Source organism: Muntiacus reevesi, chromosome 2 (assembly GCF_963930625.1).
Source record: "Muntiacus reevesi chromosome 2, mMunRee1.1, whole genome shotgun sequence".
Taxonomy (NCBI): domain Eukaryota; kingdom Metazoa; phylum Chordata; class Mammalia; order Artiodactyla; family Cervidae; genus Muntiacus; species Muntiacus reevesi.
The window spans coordinates 111,963,104-111,983,750 of record NC_089250.1 but is presented as its reverse complement, the minus strand read 5'-3'; the positions used below and the strand labels follow the sequence as shown (position 1 = coordinate 111,983,750).

General features: G+C 40.5%; 1 protein-coding gene across 8 annotated transcripts in view; it reads left to right on the top strand.

The window, feature by feature from the left end:
• KCNMA1 (potassium calcium-activated channel subfamily M alpha 1) overlaps positions 1 to 20,647 on the top strand; it is a 748,269-nt gene that overhangs the window by 412,523 nt on the left and 315,099 nt on the right. For all 8 annotated transcript variants that reach the window (XM_065922697.1, XM_065922687.1, XM_065922690.1 and 5 more), the window contains 2 exons: positions 17,886 to 17,979; positions 19,163 to 19,274. In XM_065922697.1, coding sequence (XP_065778769.1) covers positions 17,886 to 17,979; positions 19,163 to 19,274 — 206 coding nt within the window. The remainder of the gene's footprint in view (positions 1 to 17,885; positions 17,980 to 19,162; positions 19,275 to 20,647) is intronic.

The window sequence follows — 20,647 nt, the reverse complement described above, 5'->3', positions numbered from 1 at the left end:
TAGCTGACATTCATTCTTATGGATCCTGGATAGTTCTGTGAGTCTTCTGTCTTCCACTGGTTAAGAAATTCTTAAAAAATATATATAACGCAGTTAACATAGGACCTTCTTCATAGTAGGAGCTTCTGGCTCCTCAGGGAGTGGTTTGCATAACTCATTTATTTCCAGTTTGAGCTGTTCTGATTGTTTGTCTTTTAAACAACTAGGGGAAGATAGAAGTTTCAGACGCTTCATAAGCCCAAACCACCTACAGGTAATAACAGTGTTAGGTTAACAGCAGGACCAGATCTTCTATTTCAGGAAGGATTGAGTTCCTCTTCCTGGATATTCATTTGTGAGGCTTCAGTTCCAGGAGATTTTATTCTTTGCATGTTTCTCCATTTTTCTTTTGGTTTAGAGAAAACATCTTAGAAAGATAAAACAGATGACATATTTCTTGAAAAGTCATTGGCATTTTAAGGATCTATCTTTACTGCCTTACTTTGCTTGACTTTACTTCCAGTAGAATTACCTAGGACATCATTTTGGTAGATAGAGTGGATAGTTACCCTTGGGTGACTTGGAGGATGCTGCAAAAACCTTTACTCCAAAATATCTCTCTTTCTAAATTGCGATTTAGAATTTTATAATTCTACAATTATAAATTCATTCTTAAAGTATTTCAAGGTTATTTTTTTTAAATCTAAGTATCTCTTCATAGATCTTGTTATATGTTCAAGCTAAATTTAGAAAAGGCAGAGGAACCGAAGATCAAATTGCCAACATCTGATGGATCATAGAAAAAGCAAGAGAATTCTAGAAAAATATCTACTTCTGCTTTATTGATTACACCAAAGCCTTTGACTGTGTGGATCACAGCAAACTATGGAAAATTCTTCAAGAGATGGGAATATCAGACCACCTTGCTTGCTTCCTGAGAAATCTGTATGCAGGTCAAGAAGCAACAGTTAGAACCAGATATGGAACAACATACTGGTTCCAAATCGGGAAAGGAGTATGTCAAGGCTGTATATTGTCACCCTGCTTATTTAACTTATATGTAGAGTGCATCATGTGAAATGCTGGGCTGGATGAAGTACAAGCTGGAATCAAGATTGCCAGGAGAAATATCAGCAACCTCAGATACACAGATGACACCACCCTTATGGCACAAAGTGAAGAGGAACTAAAGAGCCTCTTGATGAAAGTGAAAGTGGGGAGTTGAAAAGCTGGCTTAAAACTCAACATTCAAAAAATGAAGATCATGGCATCCAGTTGCATCACTTCATAGCAAATAGATGGGGAAAAAACGGAAACAGTGACAGACTTTATTTTCTTGGGCTCCAGAATCGCTGCAGCTGGTGATTGCAGCCATGAAATTAAAAGATACTTGCTCCTTGGAAGAGAAGCTATGCCCAATCTAGACAGCATATTAAAAAGCAGAGACATTACTTTGCCGACAAAGGTCCATCTAATCAAAGCTATGGTTTTCCCAGTAATCATGTATGGATGTGAGAGTTGGACTATAAGGAAAGCTGAGCACTGAAGAATTGATGCTTTTGAACTGTGGTGTTGGAGAAGACTCTTGAGAGTCCCTTGGACTGCAAGGAGATCAAGTCAGTCCATCCTAAAGGAAATCAGTCCTGAATATTCATTGGAAGGATTGATGCTGAAGCTGAAACTCCAGTACTTTGGCCACCAGATGTGAAGAACTGACTTCTTGCAAAAGCCCCTGATGCTGGGAAAGATTGAAGGCAGGAGGAGAAGGGAATGACAGAGGATGAGATGGTTGGATGTCATCACGGACCCGATGGACATGAGTTTGAGCAAGCTCTGAAGCTGGTAATGGACAGGGAAGTGGGGCATGCTGCAGTCCATGGGGTCACAAAGAGTCAGACAGGACTGAGCGACTAAACTGAACTGATCTCTTCATATCACCTTGTACCATAATTAAGCAGGTATCAATTATTGGCTCCTTAGTATGGGAAGTATTGAGCTCCATGAAGGGAAATGAGAATGAAAAAAAACAAACAAAAGGATAGCTTAGTCCAGGAGCAGCTGTAAGTAGGGGGATCATCATAACAGCAGCAGCATCACTCAGCATAGCTCGTCACCCAACATCTGCTTTCCTGAGGAGATTCCTGCTGGCTAATCTAGAAGTTTCCTTATCACCTTAGTGAACTACATTTATTGAGAGTTGATTTTGTCTTGAGGGATCGTCTGTGAATATTTGCATAGTAGATAAACAACGTCTCTGCCTCAATTGGTATTCCTTTGAGAAAGGGAGGAAGCTAGTTAATACTGATTGGCATTGCGAGCTTCTCTTGTACCTCTTTTGTATCTTTTGTAATTGAGCACATGACTACACAGATAACAGGTGCCAAATAAATGACTTCTAAAGAAATCAGTTTGTATATATTTTTTAAGGGTCCTATCACCATAAATAGAATACCTGCTTGATACCTGGCTAAGATAAATGTAAGCAGCCAAAATAACTGATTATTTTGCTATTATAACTTGATTTTGAAATAGTTTCAAGGAGTTGAAAAAGCAATACAAAGTTACTGTGCACATTTCCTCCAATGAGAGTACCATATATTGAGTACTATATGTTACATAGCCATAGTATGTTGTTAAAACCAGAAAACTGACATTGGCACAATATTGTTGACTCACATACTACCTTTTTTAGCTTTCTACTGGTTTTTAGAAGCACTTTTTTTTCTATATAGTTTGAAGATATTTTATTGCATGTTTTTATATTTTAACTTCTCCAGTAAGAATACAGAATTCTTTCATCAGTACAAAGAAATGCCATTGTGAGACTTGAAGAATGCCAAACTTGAAGAAAAGATCCATAAGTTGAAAAATACACACCAACATTTTCATAAGGTCACATTACTGAATTTTAAAATAGTACTTATTTCAAAATGACAGATTGAGGTTTAAAATCTCAGTAAAAACTATTGTAATTCGGTTGACTACTTGTGAATATGGTATATGTGGTTTTTTTTTTTTTTTTAATCACTTTTTTTTAGCCTCTCCAAATAACACCTCGGTCACTTCTGTTGATCAAGATGGAAACTTGCTATCTATGGCAAAGTTTTTCTCAGTGTCATGTTCATCTGATACCGCAGGTGGATGGGTGCATATGGATATGCACACAGTTATCACTACTTCTTGGCAGGAACACAGGTTTGGGCAGGAGCAGGTGAAGCAGAGATACTGAGTTGCTGAGGGAGATACTTGGGAACATGGATCGGAGCTCTTATCTCTTGTGGTTTTCTAGCTGGTTGCTCAGAAATTTGCTCAAGAATGTTAATTCTGGGGAGGGGACTGTGTAGTTTTCTTATTTGAGTCAAGACAGCAAGAGGGAAAATACCACTTTTGATAGTATACTTTCCCTTTAGAAGTTACCCAGGATGTTCGATGCTCACTTAACTTTCTTGTAGAAGGATTGTGGGGACTCAGTACTCTTAGCTGATGAAGCAGAAACAGGCAAGTTTTGTTTATATACTGTTGTGACCATGTGATCATGCTTGTCTGGTGGATTTTCATTTGTTCTAAATTCATTCTTATTTGGAGTTTCCATGAAGCCAGGACAGGAGTACAAATGCTAACATGAAGAAAATGAACCCTCTGCCCTCAGACTTGTGAAAAAGAAAACATGATTAGCTAAAAACAGTAAAAACACAGACCTATCACATTATCTTTTGAAATGAGGTCATGGTCCAGGGGCTGCCCCACTTCAGTGCCTTCCCAGCTGCATTTCCTGAGTGTCTGCTAAGAGCAGGGTAGCAGTAGTCTGTGTCCCTAGAACCAGCAGAGTACAGGTCACAGAAGGAGAACCTCAGAGAAAATTGCCAAATGAATGTACGGACTATTATAGTATTGTTCAAAACTGTAGTGTTTTTTGAAAACATTCAACTTAAATGTTCAAGTTTGTAATCAATAAAAGGGAATAAATTGTGAACAAGTGGAAACAGCTACACCTTGAGGCATAAGGAGAGGTGCTGGGAGGAAAATGGATTTTGTTTCTACCGGTATCCATCCACACATTCCAGGGATCCTGGCGGATGTCCAGCTCTCTCAGCATGTGAGATTGAAAGCATGCTCTGCCCATTCATGGCTGTAATCACAGGTGGAGGGAAGGTGAAGGTTGAGCTCATATGTCCAGGAGAATATTTTAAGAGGACTACTATTTCTGGTCAGAACCAAAAGAGAGAAAGTGTGAGCTGGGGCTAGATTGCACCATCCTTTGAGTTGTGTTCAATCTCTGTTCATTCCTGTCGCCGTGGCCTTGATATCAGAGAAGGGTATGATGGGCTCCTGCTGAGTCAGTAGTATTTTTGTTTCTTTAAAAAGAACTTTAAACTTCTGTTTTTATTGTTTTTGCTATTCAACTGATTTTGATAGAAGCACTTTTAGGAAATCTCACCTGTAACTAAGGTTCTGTGAAATGGTTAAGGTATACATGGGGTGCACTCACTTCTGACCTGTTATGCATGCTGAGGTGATGAAAAGATTGCTCCCCCTGGGAGTGGGTTTAAATTCAGGCTCATAGGTGACTTCTGGGGGATCATACTAGCATAGGGTTACCTACCCTTGCACCAACCCGAGTTTTCATAACTGTTGGGTTCCTGCAATATCATGCTTCGCACGGGGAGTCACCATGAACTCTGTAACTAGTATGTTAAGGATGTTGGCACTTAACTGTCTGTATTTATCTGACCAGCTCAGCTCTGATTCTGTAATGAACCGTAACCCAGGAAATCATGGTGTGTATCTTCATGTAACGGATGCCTTGCTTCTCCTGAATTTTCAAAGCGCTGAATTGACAATTATGGATGATGTTAAAGAGTCTAATGAGTTATTTGTTCCATGCAACATACACTATAAAAAGACCTGCATATATTGGGTGGGCCAGGGACACCGTCTCATCCGAGTAACAACTAGTTCTGTCCCCACCTTCCCCGCTCCGTCTCTCCCCTCCTTGTCCCCGAGCTGCCTCTCCTCGCGTGTACTGCAGTGCTCTGTACAGTGTTTTGTTTAGAGTGTGAACATTTTTCTGCCTGTGTCTTTCATTGCTGAAGTAACGCACCTCTCTCATATCGACTCTTACCCAGGAGCCGCACTGCAGACTCTTTGATGTAGGTCTTTTCTGCATGGCAGCTGAGGCCAAGCTGTGATTTTCATTGCATGATGCAACCTCACCCTTTCGGTTGTCGCCTCCAGGTTAACCAGATCCTTTCCCCGCACTGCCCATGCATGTCACGTGCTTCCCCGCCAGGCCCGGACCTGAATGTAGTAAGCACCGGGCACATGCATGGAATCGAAGTGACGAACACACTGATACACTAAAGTCCTAGGATCTAAGATTCTCTTTGCCTATCATTGAGGGCCCCCAGTTTGCTGTGATATCACAAAGGCCACTCAGCCCATTAAAAGATCAAGCCTGGAAAGTTGGGAAAGAGAGAAATGAATCTTCTGTTTTTAAGGATAGGCTGAGCAAAAGTTAGCGACAGAGAATTTAGAAGTGAGAGTCATTTTTCCAAATTGCATTTTACCTACAGTCCTACAGATGCCCACCTCTGCACGAATGTGCCCAAAGTGACCAGAGTTACAGTACCTTATCACATCTTTCTGAAGACTGTTACCTCATTTGCTTTTGCTTAGATCTAATCATTTAGATCTAATCTTTTGCTTAGATCTAAATTTATATACCTAATTTAAAAAGTACCTCTTAAGCTACATGTCCTGGGGAATGTGATCATGGATCTTTCTCTTAGATTATTGTATTAACCGGAATACCACTAATTCAACTTTAAAAGATGTGAACTGGTAGCATTAAAAAGAACTATCATAGCCAGTGAAGCATGTTGATGTTGCATTTGCGTTATTAATTAGTAATTGCAATCATTTTCTCTCTTTGAAATATGTTTTTGCCTTAGGGCTTTCTTTAAATGTGCTCTTTTTTTTAAAAAGCATGTTTTATTTCCTCTTTTTTACTCCCTTTTATTCTCATAATGGACTTTTATAAAGCATACTTGTCAGGAACTGTTTTCTTACTAGAGTTTTTTGTTATTTTATATAAATAGAGACATTTTAGATTACAATGGCTGTAAATTGAGTAGGATGACAGGTGGGCATTAGCAAACTTCTAATAATCCTAGGGTAAGAATAATAATTCCTAGAGATTCTTGGCAGTGCTAGCTTGGCAGCACCCCTTAGATTAAAACTATGCACTGAGCAGTCATAATGACACAAAATTGAAGGCTTTGTATCTTGTTTTTCGTTTTCCCTCATGAATCGTGAGTTCTTTATATCTGGGGGATTTAGTAGATTGAAGCTCTTACCATACTTCTATTTTCTCCTGTTTTATTAAACGTATCCCAGTCACCCGATATAAATAGACTTTGCTTAGAATTTCATAACATGTCCTTTTGGTCACCAGTGTAAAGGTCCTTTGATTGGAGGCATTTCCCTTTCTGGAAGGAGCTTAGATGGCATTATTGTGCAGACAGACCTGTGCAGAGCAGGTGATGCTGCCCCCAGCGTGTTGAAATGCTCTCACTTGCCCAGGGCTTTTATCTGGGGTTTTGTAAATGAAACAACTGATCCTTCTTTTCAGGTTCTTCAGCAAAGAGACTGATTCCTCTTTCTCTGAAACCACAGTGCTTCTGGATAAAATGAAAGAATTTCTGAAACCCAACACAGTGTGAGGATAAGTGGGTCCATTTGTGGAGACAAAGGAGAAAATCATAAGGAATCAGATTTCCAGGGTCTTCCTGAGTCCTTCCCAGAGATGGTTTTACAGTGATGGGAAAACAATTCTCGAGGAAAAATCAAAGATGTGGCAATATAATTGAAAAGAGGACCTGCAGAAGGAAGGAAGGAAAAAGAAACTTCACCCATAGAGCATAGCATTCATGATATTCTTTACTAAATTTGGATCCAAAATCATGGGGACACCATTGATTGATATGATAGAGCTATTTTTTTTCTGAGGCATGAGCAGGATTATTTTGACATATAAGTCATTTCCAATGCTAACTGGAAATAAGCAAGAAAGAAAACTAAATGAAGGAAAGGAAATATTCTAAGAGGTAGTTTGTTTTCACAAAGTAGTTAAGATAGTATGAACAAGTATATATTTGAAGACACGGTTATAAAATCCTAGAAGTTAACAAGTTACCATTTTCCTTGTTAGTGATGATGATTTGTTTCTAAGGCAACTTGATAGTCTATGGAGACATTGGTCTCCATGGCCCAGGTCACTTTATGACATTCCTAAGGAATGACTCTTCTTGCTTTGCACTCAGCAGACTCAAGGCTTCTAATCGGCAACATCTCAGACTCTGCTTTTTGGCTGTGAGGCTGCTGGGCTCTCAACAAAATTCCTAAATAGGAATACTTGCGAAACTTTCATGCCTCAGCTGTCAGCCAAAGACAGAGCTAAGACACAGCTGTTTTATTTCCTTGTAATAAAGGTATAATTGTTCTGTATGCCAGATGTCAGAAGGACTTGTACCAGGTGTCTTCTTAAAAATCAAACACCAAAAAACAAATGAAAGAGAAAAAAAAAAAAAACTCAGGATATCAGAAACAAAGTTATCATCATTATCCTTTGGCATCACTTAAAATTCGTATGTAGCTTTTAACAAATGGCAGGGTGCTGGTGTTGAGGATATATGTTATGTGACAGTGTTTTCTATTCTTCAAAGTCAAGTTGCAGGTAAAGGGGGCAGCTGTTTCTTTAAATAATTATTTTTTCTCATTACTATCCCCCAAAGGGCCTTGGGCCTCCAACAGTCCATGCCAGGGAGGCCCTCAGTGTTGGCATTCTTCATCAGGATAGCCCTTTGCATGGGACCACTGAGGGTCGTGCTTGCCACTCTGCTTGGGTCCCGATGTGGCTGGGGTGAATAGCAGGGTTGAAACTGTGGTAGGTCTTTTAGGCTGCCGATAGAATATTAGATTTTGTCAAAGAGAATAGGAAAGGGAGCTGTCTCATGCATCCTTGTTATATGTATCAGGTGAGACTGCCAGGCTGGTACCCAGCACAGGCTTCCCCACCCTAATCCTGGCAGGTAGACCCATAGCAAGGAGGCATTGCCAAGGTCAGGCTGTCCAGGTGCATCACGATTATGTCAGGGAGGAAGACAGGGATGGAAGCATATGGCATAAGCTGAATAAGTAGGAGACAAATGAGTGACCAAGAAGTGCCTAGGAGAGTCTAAGACAAGTATAAGAAGAAGGGTCAGAGAGAAGAATTTTGACATCTATATCCAATAATAGCCCAAAGAGATTCCACAATGAATTGAAAACCTGTTGTACTGTGGAAGTCCCAACCCACCTGCTCAGCCTTGCCCTGATGAGCCAGCTTTTGTAAATAGAGAGCTCATGCTTTTTCTAAGAGACTTTTGGCAATCCGGAGAGCTGCTTCTGTGGGCAACCTTGAGGCTGAAGTGCCTCAAAACTATCCCAGGCTATTCTTCAATCTTACTCTCTCTTTAAGAAGCAGGCACAGCAGACAACTGCTCCCCGGTGTCTCAAAGCTGATGATTGTTTATTACTAGTTAGAAATGATTGTTTATGGGCCTCTTAAAACATGTTGAAACGTTTAACATCCAGAAAAAAAAAAAAGGCATTGGAGGCAGAAGGCAGTGGTGGGATGACTGCTTGATTTTTCCTTCCTCAAGTCTAAGCTTTTGTAGACGTGAGCAGAATAGGGCTCCAGGAGTCAGAGGTACTACTGCCCATCCCCTTTCCCCTATGCAAGGCACTATGTCTGAATTCTTTCTTCTCCTTTCAGACCTGGGACTTCTTTCCCCCTCTTTCTTCTTCCCATTTCTGATCACCTCATCCAGGCTGTCTGGTGTTGTGGATGGTCCCAGAGTAAAGTTGGAGTTGGGTAGAGAGCAGCCATGGTGCTGGAAGGCTATGGATACGTGCATGAGCGTGTGTCCATCCACGGGTACCACCCCACACCTGTGTGTGGTTCACTGACCCGGCCCTTGAAGAGCTCTGTTTTGTAGTATCTGTGTGCGAATGTCTGCACCAAGGGCTGTTTCAATCATGTACTCCGTCACGTCCCTCTATTAGAAAAATAAGAGTTCACTGCAGGGGAGCTGACTCGAGTCAGTGGAGGTAGAGAAGCAAGGGAGTAAGAATCATTTGGTCAGCCTGCTCAGACAGTTTGGTGAAAACTGAAGCAGTGCTCATTTGGCAAGACGCTGTTTAACACAGTAGCTTAATTCTGATTTATTGCATAAAAGTTTCTGGCAAATACAAATAGTAATTCCACCCTGGTAACAACTGTGATTGAAATAATTATAGTCTGTAAATAAACTGCAGAAAACAAGCATTAGTGGGTAGGTTGTCTTGGACATCATTTTGAGAGTCCAACACTGAAGAAATACATAATCTTATGTACATAGAATTGGAAGAGATATTCAGAAGACCTATGAGTAGTTCAGCCCCCTGCCTTTTCTCCAGATCCATGCTAAGCCATCCAGGCAAATTAAACTCTTTCCTCTGCTCAAGACCCAAAAAAAGGAGAATACACATGTCCTGTGGCCCCTTATTAAAGTGACTCATGGTCTTCTATGCTGGGAAATCTTGGTTAATTATTTAGAATTTATGAGACTTGTATGACTGCCTTCATGGAAATATCTTTTTCCTGGTGTTTCTTTTTTTCGATGTTACCCAAAGTTAATGTTGTAATATATAGAATCACACCAGATGTCAGCTCACTGCAAATCCTATTGGGCATTTGAATTATATTGCAACACCTGATAAGGAGGCAATAAAGCAGATCCAAAAAAATAGAGTGTGAAATAACTAATTCTGTCTGTTTTTGTTCATTTGGATAATTGCCTTTTGGGGCATTTTTCTACAAACATTTCTTATTACCATTATTACTATTATCTTTGTTTTTAAGATAACTATCACTTGTTCAGTAATTAGTCTTCACTCATTATCTGATTTCATTTTCACAACAGCCTTTGAGGCTTGTGCCTTATATCCAGCTTACAGATGAGAAAACCAAGGCTTGAAGAGGTCAGATCATGTGCTTACCATTCTGTATGTAAGTGAGAGTTGGTATCGTAACTCTTCTGTTGAAGTCTAAAACTACCCAACTGCTAACCACTCTTAAAGTCAACTTGTAATGCCCACGTTTCACTTCTGATTTACTTATTTGAGTGCATTAGTGGATTAGAAGACAGGAGAGACGAAGAGGAGAAAGAAAACCTAAACTCAGATGGCATATTGAAATCTTGTGAGATAATTCAGAAGAGCTTGCAAGAAAGTGACAGAGGTTTCCTGAAAACAAATTGTCTGTGTGTTTCATTGAAAAATCCAGTGTGTAAGGAACTGACATGTTTTGTTCTTTCCATCAGCAATCTGTGTCACTTCCTTTGTCTCCTAGAAGAATGCTTAATTATTAGGGCTAATCATTCAGGTAGGCACCCTGAACCATACAGCCACTCTGAAGTCTACTGCTACCATTGTTCAGGGCTCTCTGATCACTCAGAGCTCAAGAAGACAGAGCACGTAGCATTCCAGTGAGTAGTGAGGGTTTATATACTACCTCTCCATTTGTTCCAATTCATTTCAACATGACCCTAATGAGGCATATGCTTGTGGCTGTTGGATTACATCTCATCAATTGAGCAGAGGCATAATTAGAAGCCTGCTGCTGTCAGAAAGATTAATAGGCCGATTGATACAAACCCATAACCGAAGATTTCCCAACAAAGCCATTTAACCAGCTGGCTTGAGATCATGGTATGGCAGTACTGCAAGTAACAAAAAATGTTTTCTGTGCTCATTAGAGCCATTGCAAGATCTAAGAAAAGTGTTTTAAGATGAAACAAAGGGCATATTCTGACGTTATTATTATTGTTAGTATTGATGAATAAATGAACACAAATTTACCCATCAACAGTAACAATATCTTAGAAGATAGCAACTTCAAGATGTTCGATGATAAAGTCACAGTGATGGTGAACAGAACAGGTCAACTTCTGTTTGGTTAAACTCATGAAAACTACACAACTTACTGAACACGTTCCCCAGTCAGTATAGACACCAAAGCACCAAAATTGGAAAGATTAGCTCTTAAGTGCATAGCTCTGTTAAGGCAGTTAAAATGGGAACACTAAGAAAAGCAAACAGATAGAAAGCTTGGATCCATTCAACTTAGATCCATTCAAGACCTGGGCACTCCTGAGGTGCTGTCTAGTTTAGAAGACCATGTTCTACATAAAGATTCTTGCTTTATCATTGACTAATAAGTATTATACCATTCACAAAATCCACTATTGTTATTAGCTTGCAAGAGACCTAAAATTCTTGCAAGAGACCCAAGGCACCAGCTCATGGTAGGAAGAGCTTTAACCTGGAGCATGGTAGAAAATAAAATAAGAGATGTAGGCTGAGGCTGGGTTTCAGAGGTTTTTCTCAGCCAGACTTCGAGTTGATGCATGAGGCAGGAGACAGCCACAATGGTAGGTGAATTTTAGGTCTCTTTTGTGAGACCTAAAATTATATGAACAATAACATTGATTTCTAATTTGGAGTATATTGTAACATCTGGCCTCCCTTTTAAAATTTCTTGATCTCAAATATTCTGATTACCTGGGTGCTTTTATTTCTATTTTGTGGAAAGAAAACCAAAGCATTTTACTTATCCCATATATCCTAGCAATACTAAAAAATCTCAGTTCACTTAGATTTACTCCCTCTTCATCACAGATAGGTTTCTTAATATCCATGACTATATGATGTAATTTTTCTATATTTTGATGGAGTGGAATGCAAAACTTATTCATTGTCTAATCCATGATTAGAAGTGTTAACAGTATCTAAAGATTATCATCCATTGCTGTATACTTTCTTGTTCTCCTAGAATAAGAGAGACTGAGAGAAAATTGAGGTATCCATCTTTAAGAATATGGAAAACTAGGCTTTATTTCTCTATAGGCAGAGGGACTTACCTCAGCAGTTAAGGTCAAGCTCCATGACATCAATACTATGCATGGTCCCAGGAAGGACTTTTGGGTATTAGTAATATCTCACATGTCAGTCTTCACAGAGGAGGGTTAGATACAGTTTGGACAGTTCAGCTTCCTCTGAATTTTCCAAGAACATCCCACAAACACATACATGTTTTTCTAGGACAGTTTTACCTCCTCCATAAATCAGTCACACCCTCATTGTCAACCCCTCTTGATTTATATAAGCTTCATGCCAGGCCCTATGGATAGCAGATACTATGTCTTATGCTTCTTGTTTCCTCTCCAAGGATATTGCAATTGGTCTGGAGAAGGGAGGTGGTCTGGCAGAAAGGATATTGAGATTTCCTATCCCAACTCTACCACATAGCCACATGATCTTGAGTAGGTTTCTGAGCCTCTGCTTCTCTGTATGAAAAATGGGGAATAGACCAAAATATCTGCTACTTGATTTTGCCAAGTTGTGAGGACAAGTGCAATAGTATGTGTAAACTCTATGCAATTGCCAAGTATTATTATATTGAGTAAGAACCAACATTCCAAAGCAGTTTAGAATTCCTTACTCCTAGTGCTACGAGAATTCAAGATGGGAAAGTTCAGTGAGGGCAGAAAGCCAAGGCATGCCTTCTGGTTGGCCTTGAAGACTGCCTGAGATTTGAACTCAAAGAGGAAGGAGCATTTGAAGAGTTCACAGTAAAAGCATAGGGTTAGAATTAGGAATATGAGAGTCATATACATGAAGTGATGAAGGCACCAGCTCATGGTAGGAAGAGCTTTGGTCTGGAGCATGGTAGAAAATAAAACAAGAGATATAGACTGAGGCTGGGTTTTAGAGGTTTTTCTCAGTGAGACTTGGAGTTGATGCATTAGGCAGGAGAGAGACACAATGGTGAATGAATGACACCTTTTAATTAAATTAATCTGGCAACATTGCAGAGGTGAGACTAGGAGGAGAGTCTGGAATCATTAAGCTTATTGTATTAATTCATGTCTGCAGTTCTGTGGGCCTGAACTCCCGTGGTCCATAATCCTGGTGGGAATTGAGATGGTGTCATCCAATTTGAAAAGGGACTAGCCACAAGAGTGAGGAGAATGTAAATGTTGGAAATTATTTCCCAAAGTGCTATTTTGTTCCTCAGCTAGTCCCTTCCCTCTCATGCGTTGTTTATTAAATCATTTCGAATGTCTGCTGCTGCTGCTGCTGCTGTTGTTCCTAAGATGCTTAACATTTCTTTATCTCTTATAAATGACAGTCTCCATAACCTCTCCCTATCCAGCCCTCATTATTTTTCCTTTTAATCTTAAACTAAAAATGTGCTCCTCAGGCACTCTCTGGTTGTTAATTGGAATGTCATTGGTGAATCTTGCATGGTGGCATTGTATTTATTGGATTGGCCAAAAGGTTCATTTGGGTTTTTCTATAAAATCTTACAGAGAAACCTGAATGAACTTTTTGGCCAGCCCAATAATTACTTCCCTGTATTGTCCTAATTCCGCTCCACCCCCACCCACCTTGTTCATATCTGAAACTGAAATTCTCCTTTTAACCCCTTGATCTCAGCACTTAGTTAAGTAGTAGGCAGGTGGGTGTCCAGGGATGGGTCCAAATGCTTAATCCTCTTTATTCAGGTCTGAATGGGAATCACCTCAAGCAGCAACACCTATCCCTAATGTGTAGTTGCAGGAGAGTTCTTTAAGAGCTGTGATTCTCAAAGTGTGGTTCCTGGATGAGCAGCAGTATCTGGGAAATGCAAATTCTTAGGGTCCCATACCAGACCAACTAGATCAGTAGCTCTGAAAAATGAGGTCCAGCAGTGTTTTACCAAGCCCTCTAGGTACATGCTGAAGTTTGAGAAACACTGTTCTGGAGAAATGTTTTAAAAGGCTTGGGCAGCCAGGCTCAGAGAGTTAGGAAAACAGACTTCAGAAAACATTAGGAAAAGTGTAGCGGCTGAGAAGAGAGACAATTACTTCCTTCTTGGAGATAGTCTAGACATCACAACTGCCAGAAGTGAGACTTTGTCCTTAGCCCCCTACCCTTTGAAAAACAACCTGTGCAGTCATTGCTTACTTCATGCTTTGTAAAGACAAGTTCTTAAGCCAGTCTTCAAGAAGGACTGTTGGATCTTCCTGCTCAAAGGTCTTCACCTGTATTGTTAAATAGGTGGAGAAATAGATATATTTCCCACTTTGGCCAGCCTCATTTTCCTCTGTAGAGACATCTGAATACTAAGGATATGCTTACTTGATGGTCAAGTGGGAACAGAGGTTTGTATTTCAGTCTCTGTTCTACACGGAATGTTTATCCCATCAGAAGCAGCTTTTTATTGAGGTTCTTTTGAAGGTGCCCCAATCATAGTGTCCTGATCAAAATGCTAAATTTGCCTGAAGTTTTAGTACCAGGCTTGATCCATGGACTGTAGGAGCCTAGTAATTAACAGTTCATCAACTTACCAAGTATCTTAGGTCCTCTAATTAGTAAGTTACTAGTTAACCAAGAACAATTGACAGAAAGTCAGCTCTACCCACCAGGACTAGTGTTTTTATTTCAGTTTTTAAAACCCTCCTTTTCTATCTGTTGGCAACATGTCTATAAAAATCCTGTTCTAATGTGGGCATGCCTCATCAGAATGGCGATCCAAATTTAAGTGTGTAATTCAGAGTCACTTCCCTTTGTAGGGAAAAAAAAAAGTGATTTCTAGCTCCTAAAACTTCTAGACAAGGAACTCTTCTATTTTACACAAAAAGGAAGAAGAGTTTATATTTCATTCTCCATTCTACAATGAGCATTAATCATTAAGATAAAGTCTCATTGGGAGGAAAATAAATCCTGGCCAGTATGGCCAATCCTTTTATTGTTGAATTCTGCATTTTCTTTTTATAAGATCAATGAACTTCTCTGTGGGTTGTTTCCATTTGAGGAATGAAATGATGGGGCTTTAGAGTCTCTGCTCTGTGGTCTTTGACTGTATGAGTCTGTGGACTAAAGGCACTCAGAGGATTTATCTCAGAGGGGATCTTGATAAACAGTTCTGATATCTCTTGAGAAAACTAAGCAGGAGATTTCTCCTTGGTCTCTCATGCAACCAGGAAAGAGCTGAGAGGGATAGAAAATAGACTCTCTGACCACTCTGGTCGTATCTGGATTGCAGGGGCCAGCCTCTTCTGTCCCAGAATTTCCTGTTTCTCTCCTACTTCATCTTAGCAGAGTGGCTCATATTACTGGTGAGCTTCAGCCAGAGGGAAAGCTGCCAGCCCCAGCAGCATAATTTACTCCCTTTATTATTTCAGCTCAAAGTATAAGTCTCAAGGAATGATATAAAAGGATGATTAAATTAATTCTCTAAAATTCTGAAAGACCAGAGAAAAAGTCTATTATGATTTCAACATTGCTTTCTGTAAATCAGGGTGTTGTAGAGGTATATTTTTCAGCACAGTGTACTTTACCATCAAGCCCTCTTATTGCTGCCTTTGGGGATGGGCAGTATAGGAGGGAGCAGCAGAAATGACAAGGAAGGCAAGGGATAATGGAAATTAGTTGCTACAGCCCAATTCCTTATACTGTTTTAATTATCTGCTTCCATTTATGTTGAACCAAAATATCTTCAGTGGTATTGAGCTAGCATCTCTCCCCCCTCACTGTTCCATTCTCTTCCACAGCCTAGCAAATACTTTCCTACTCAGTGTGTTTCAAGGTTACTTTGAAATTGACACAGAAGCCATGGAAGTAATAGAAGTTAAGGAACTCACAAGGACTCCCCAAATGTGCCACCAATGACTATCATGAGGGCAATAATTAAGGTTATCATTTGGCCTTGGTGAAGTTATAGTGAGTTTTCCATAGCAGACTTGGGACATCTCTGTCCCTTTGATTATATACACATCAATCTTGATGTGGACAAGTTTATAATACACAGCTAAGTCACTGCTGGCACAAGGGAAGACATGAGTACAATATTGTATTTCCCTGCGGGATCCTCCCCCATCCTCAATCTCTCGCTCACTCTTATGCACACACCTACATGCACACATACACCATTTACTCTTCAGTATTTTGGTAGCACATCATGCCTGTGGCTTACACAGTATAGAGACGCATGGTCCCATCACTTGGGATCAATAATGGACTTCTGGTCAACCTAGTTCATATACTTCTTTCCACTGCACCTAGAGTAGCAAAGAACTCTAACACTTGTGGACCCCGAGGGTCTTGTTCTTGAAACAAAACAAAATTCCATCATAGATTGAGGATTGCAGAAGTGTCACTTGTTATCTCCTGTGCTAGATTCTCCTTTTTTCACTGACTGTGAGTGAGGGAGCAGGCAAAGAGCAGTGGCAGGCTATGGTGTTCAGTCTCTTTTGCTCCTGCCTTCTTTCAGCATTGGAGTAAGCAAATTCCATGCTATCTTTCCTCCCACTTTCCCTTAGTGAAAACCCAATACTTGCCATTTCCTTTATACAAACGGTTTTCACTGTTTATTTTTTGTTCAGTCTGCTTAGTTTGTAAATGCAAATGTAGATTCCTCTTCATGCTTGTCTGTAGGGTTTTCCACATATCTGTAATTTGGGAGATGACAAAGGGCATGTTTGACTTGTAATACAGATGAAGAATGGATAAATCCAGTGCATGTTAACACGTTCGGAGAGTCCCACAGACTAAGTCACCCTGCCTTTAAGTGGGCCCTGCATATCTGTACTGCACAGATTCCTGCCTGTTGAACAACCAAGAATTGCCCTTACAGAAGTACAACTATACTAACTGGTATTGCACACAGCAGTTTCCAACATGGTGATACTTGGAAATCCTCCATCCTGCACCTCTCAAGCTAGCCCTCTCACATCCTGGAGGTCCATGTTGCTTCCCATCTGGGGAAAGTATTTTACTTCTCCCCACCCTCCCATATCCTTTCCCTCACCACACCTTCTTGACGTTCCTGGCCTGAGTGGTACCATTGGCTTACTGATAACAGTGTACTATAAATTTTCATTCACAGCTTTGAAAGGCTTATGAGGCTTTCCTACTTCCCATACAGCCCAAACTTTGGGACTTTTCACACTCTGGTCCTCTGATCAGTTTGATGCAGGAAAGCACATGGAAGCCACGTACCAGTTTGTATAGTTGTACCCTTTTGAACTGCCTACTCTCGAGCAGAGTGTGCTGGGGGTTCGCATTGGCTGCTTGACACACACAAGGGCAATTAACCTGCATGCCAAAAAATAAAAATTAACCCTTAGAGTACTGCTTCAATTGATTTAATGGTCTTGAATTCTACCAGTTGGGCAATGCTTCTTTCCCCAGATCAGAGTGCTGCATATAAGGGCATATTTAGTTTCACCAGAACATCCACCAGGATCCTCTCCTCCATGGCTTTCCTGAGATGCTCCTGGTCCTTTATCATTAATCAACCAATGGCTTTTAAAAGGTCCAAAACACAACCACTGTGTTTAATTGAAAGTGGACTTCATTTCTAATGTGCTGGAGAGTGGGAGGGACTGCTTTTAGCTTAGGTTTGTGTCCTCTCAAAGAAAGAAGTCAGTTCTTTAAGGGTTAATATGAAATTGAGGAATTTGGTGGTCTCTTCTGCTTGTCCTTCCTTCAAGGTGTCTGCATGATCCTCTTTAGATTCTTAGCTCAACTGTTGAATGATGATGGAAACAATACATGTATCAAATGACGAAAACAAAGAACAAAAGACTGTATGGTTGAATGGAAAGATCCCTTGGCAATGCTTGCTTGATGATCACAGGGGATACAAAGACCAAATGTTTTATTTTTTGAATGTTCATTTTGTCCTCTTCCCTAAGCACCGTCACTGCACAGCGATGTGGAACACGTGATGATGCTTTTCATTTACCTCTTGCTTTTCTCTTCTTCCTGTCTAATAGCCCAATAGAATCCTGCCAGAATTTCTACAAAGATTTCACATTACAGATCGACATGGCTTTCAACGTATTCTTCCTTCTCTACTTTGGCTTGCGGGTAAGTTTGAACAACGCTGCTCGGTATCACAATGGAGCGTGTGAGTCTCCTACCTAGGGACCATTCCCCATCAGCATCTGCTACCGCAGGCAAGATGAAGCCCAGTGTTTGCAGGGAGACAAGAGACCCGAATTCTGATTTTCACTTTGTGAGAGAGCCCTTTCCTTAGTTCAGCATTTCCTCATATGTATGTTAATTTTGTTCCGAGCAGGAGAAATAAGGATTGAAATGACTATTAAACCCTTACTGGTCTACTGTTTCTCATCTCTCTATTCACGCACGAATGCATGGTTGCCTTAAACAGGAGGGAGAACTTTCCACTCTTAAAATTATGTTTATCAGTGCTCACTTAACTGAATCCTGAGAGAACAGTGAGTTGTGAGGGTTGCATCAAGGGGATAGATTGGCAGAATTGAGGGCTTGGAGGATTTATCCAAACCATGTCTATAAAGGGAGCTGTATAGAGACTGTGTGGGTGAATATTTACAGTAGAGACTTTAAGAAAGGTGAGATTACTCAAACTGCCCTAAAATGCTTTTGAAAACCGCAGAAAAATGTACTCCCTGATCTTTCTCCAAGGCTCACAGAGCATATAGTCACTCTCTAGAAAAGACTGTGGATCCAAATTCTAAGACAGAAATAACAAGGGACTGACGTAGATGTAAGAAGAACATAACATCTCCCTCTAGGCCCCCATGAAAAACTGAAATGTACCCTTTGGAAGAAAGAATATAGTTTGTTGCAGAGCCCCAGTTTGAGTTCCCTGAGTCATATAGCAAATTCCCACTGGCTATCTCTTTTCCATATGGTAGTGTATATACTTCCATGTTACTCTCTCCATTCCTTCCCCCCTTCCCGCCTCCCCCATACCCATGTCCGTGAATCTGTTCTCTATGTCTGCATTTCCACTGTTGCCCTGTGAATAGGTTCATCAGTATCAACTTTCTAGAATAGAAGGGTGGGAAGAGGTTGGAGGTGGGGGGGAGGCTTAAGAAGGAGGGGACACATGTATACCCATGACTGACTCATGTTGATGTTTGGCAGAGACCAACACAGTATTGCGAAGCGACTTTCCTTCAATTAAAAATAAAAAAGTTTGGGGGGAGGGAAGAGAATAGTTTGCATGCCGGCATCATGCTTCTCATTTTCTCTCTCTCTCTCTCTTGTTTTTTCTTTCCCCCAGTTTATTGCAGCCAATGATAAGCTATGGTTCTGGCTTGAAGTGAACTCTGTAGTAGATTTCTTCACGGTCCCCCCTGTGTTCGTGTCTGTGTACTTAAACAGAAGTTGGCTTGGTAAGTTGATCTCTCTCCCTTCTTTTTTACTGGCTCCTGAGCCATGGCTGAAATATATAAGGTGGTGCATCTGGGATGCACTGGAGGTCTGAGAATCCGCAGAAAGAAACCTTCCTGGATTTGTGTGAACAACTCTCAGAGTTTTAGAAGCTGATGGTGAGAGTTTTCTCTCAGAAGCAAGCACTAGCCAAGAAGAATGTGAACCGTGAGTGCTTCAGAGAATGCAGTTTTATCATTGTTGAAGCTCAGGGGTCATCCTGGTCACAGCCAGAACCTCTACATTCATGGTTCTCTAACTTTTCATTCAACAGAGAATGGGCACAAAGCTTTCCACGTAACTGGTTCAGGTGCCCCAGGAGGCCTGCCTGCCAGAGTTAGCTTCTGTCTGCTTCACAGTTTTGTGATGGGTGGACCCGTGTGGTTTAATTAAAATTGTGAGCTCCTTTGTGGGGTGGGATAAGACACCTTCACCTTGTGGGAGATCCAGCTTCTTCCCTGTGTTAATGGAGGAGCTTTTGCTGGAGCTGTGTTCACACCTCACTTCCTGAATTTGCTTGACAGGTCTCTTCCTGTATCAAGTCTAGGATAATTTTGTGGGGAAAGTAACTAACTCAGAGGATGGTCAAGGGAGCCAAAGGTTTAGAGAGGCAGCTATTGGGTTCTCTTTGTCACACTGAGTAACTTCCTCAGAATGTTCTTGCTGTCACAAGTCTACAGGGGAAGAGGGGCGACTGAAATAGGACTTGGAGGACTATTTGTGGGTTCCCTCTGTCTTTATTTTCAGAGATTTTTGGTCTTAACCTATTTCTTCAAAGTAATATATATAATAGCATCAATAGTCAAAGATGTGTAAAGAAAATATTAAGTACCTCTTTTGCTCACATCCATCACTACCCTCTTCCTGGGATGCTCAGTGTTACAGACTTCCACATCTTTCCTTTGTGCTGATTTCACCACAACAAACACAGATGTGCACACATCACAGTGTTTTAGAGATGGTGGTCTTCATATGAAACCATTGTTATCAGTCACATCACACTGCAGTTGGCTCTCTTACTAAGTAATAAGTAACGGCCATCCCTTCAGCTCTGTAATGATTCATTTTATGACAGTTGCGCAAAATCCCATACATTGCTCTAGCGCATTTATTCAGCTATTACCCAAATGATGCATCTCATGATTGTTTACTTTTCTGTTATCAACGGTGGTTTGGTAAGCACTCTCATCCACATATCCATACAGTTCTATCTTTAGAGACAATTCCAGGTTCCTGGAAGAGGACTTGCTGGATCAAAGAGTATGTGTATTTTAGTTTGTAGAGGTATTAATGGATAGCTTTTCAAAAATGTTGTGTCAAAATATGTTTCTGCTAG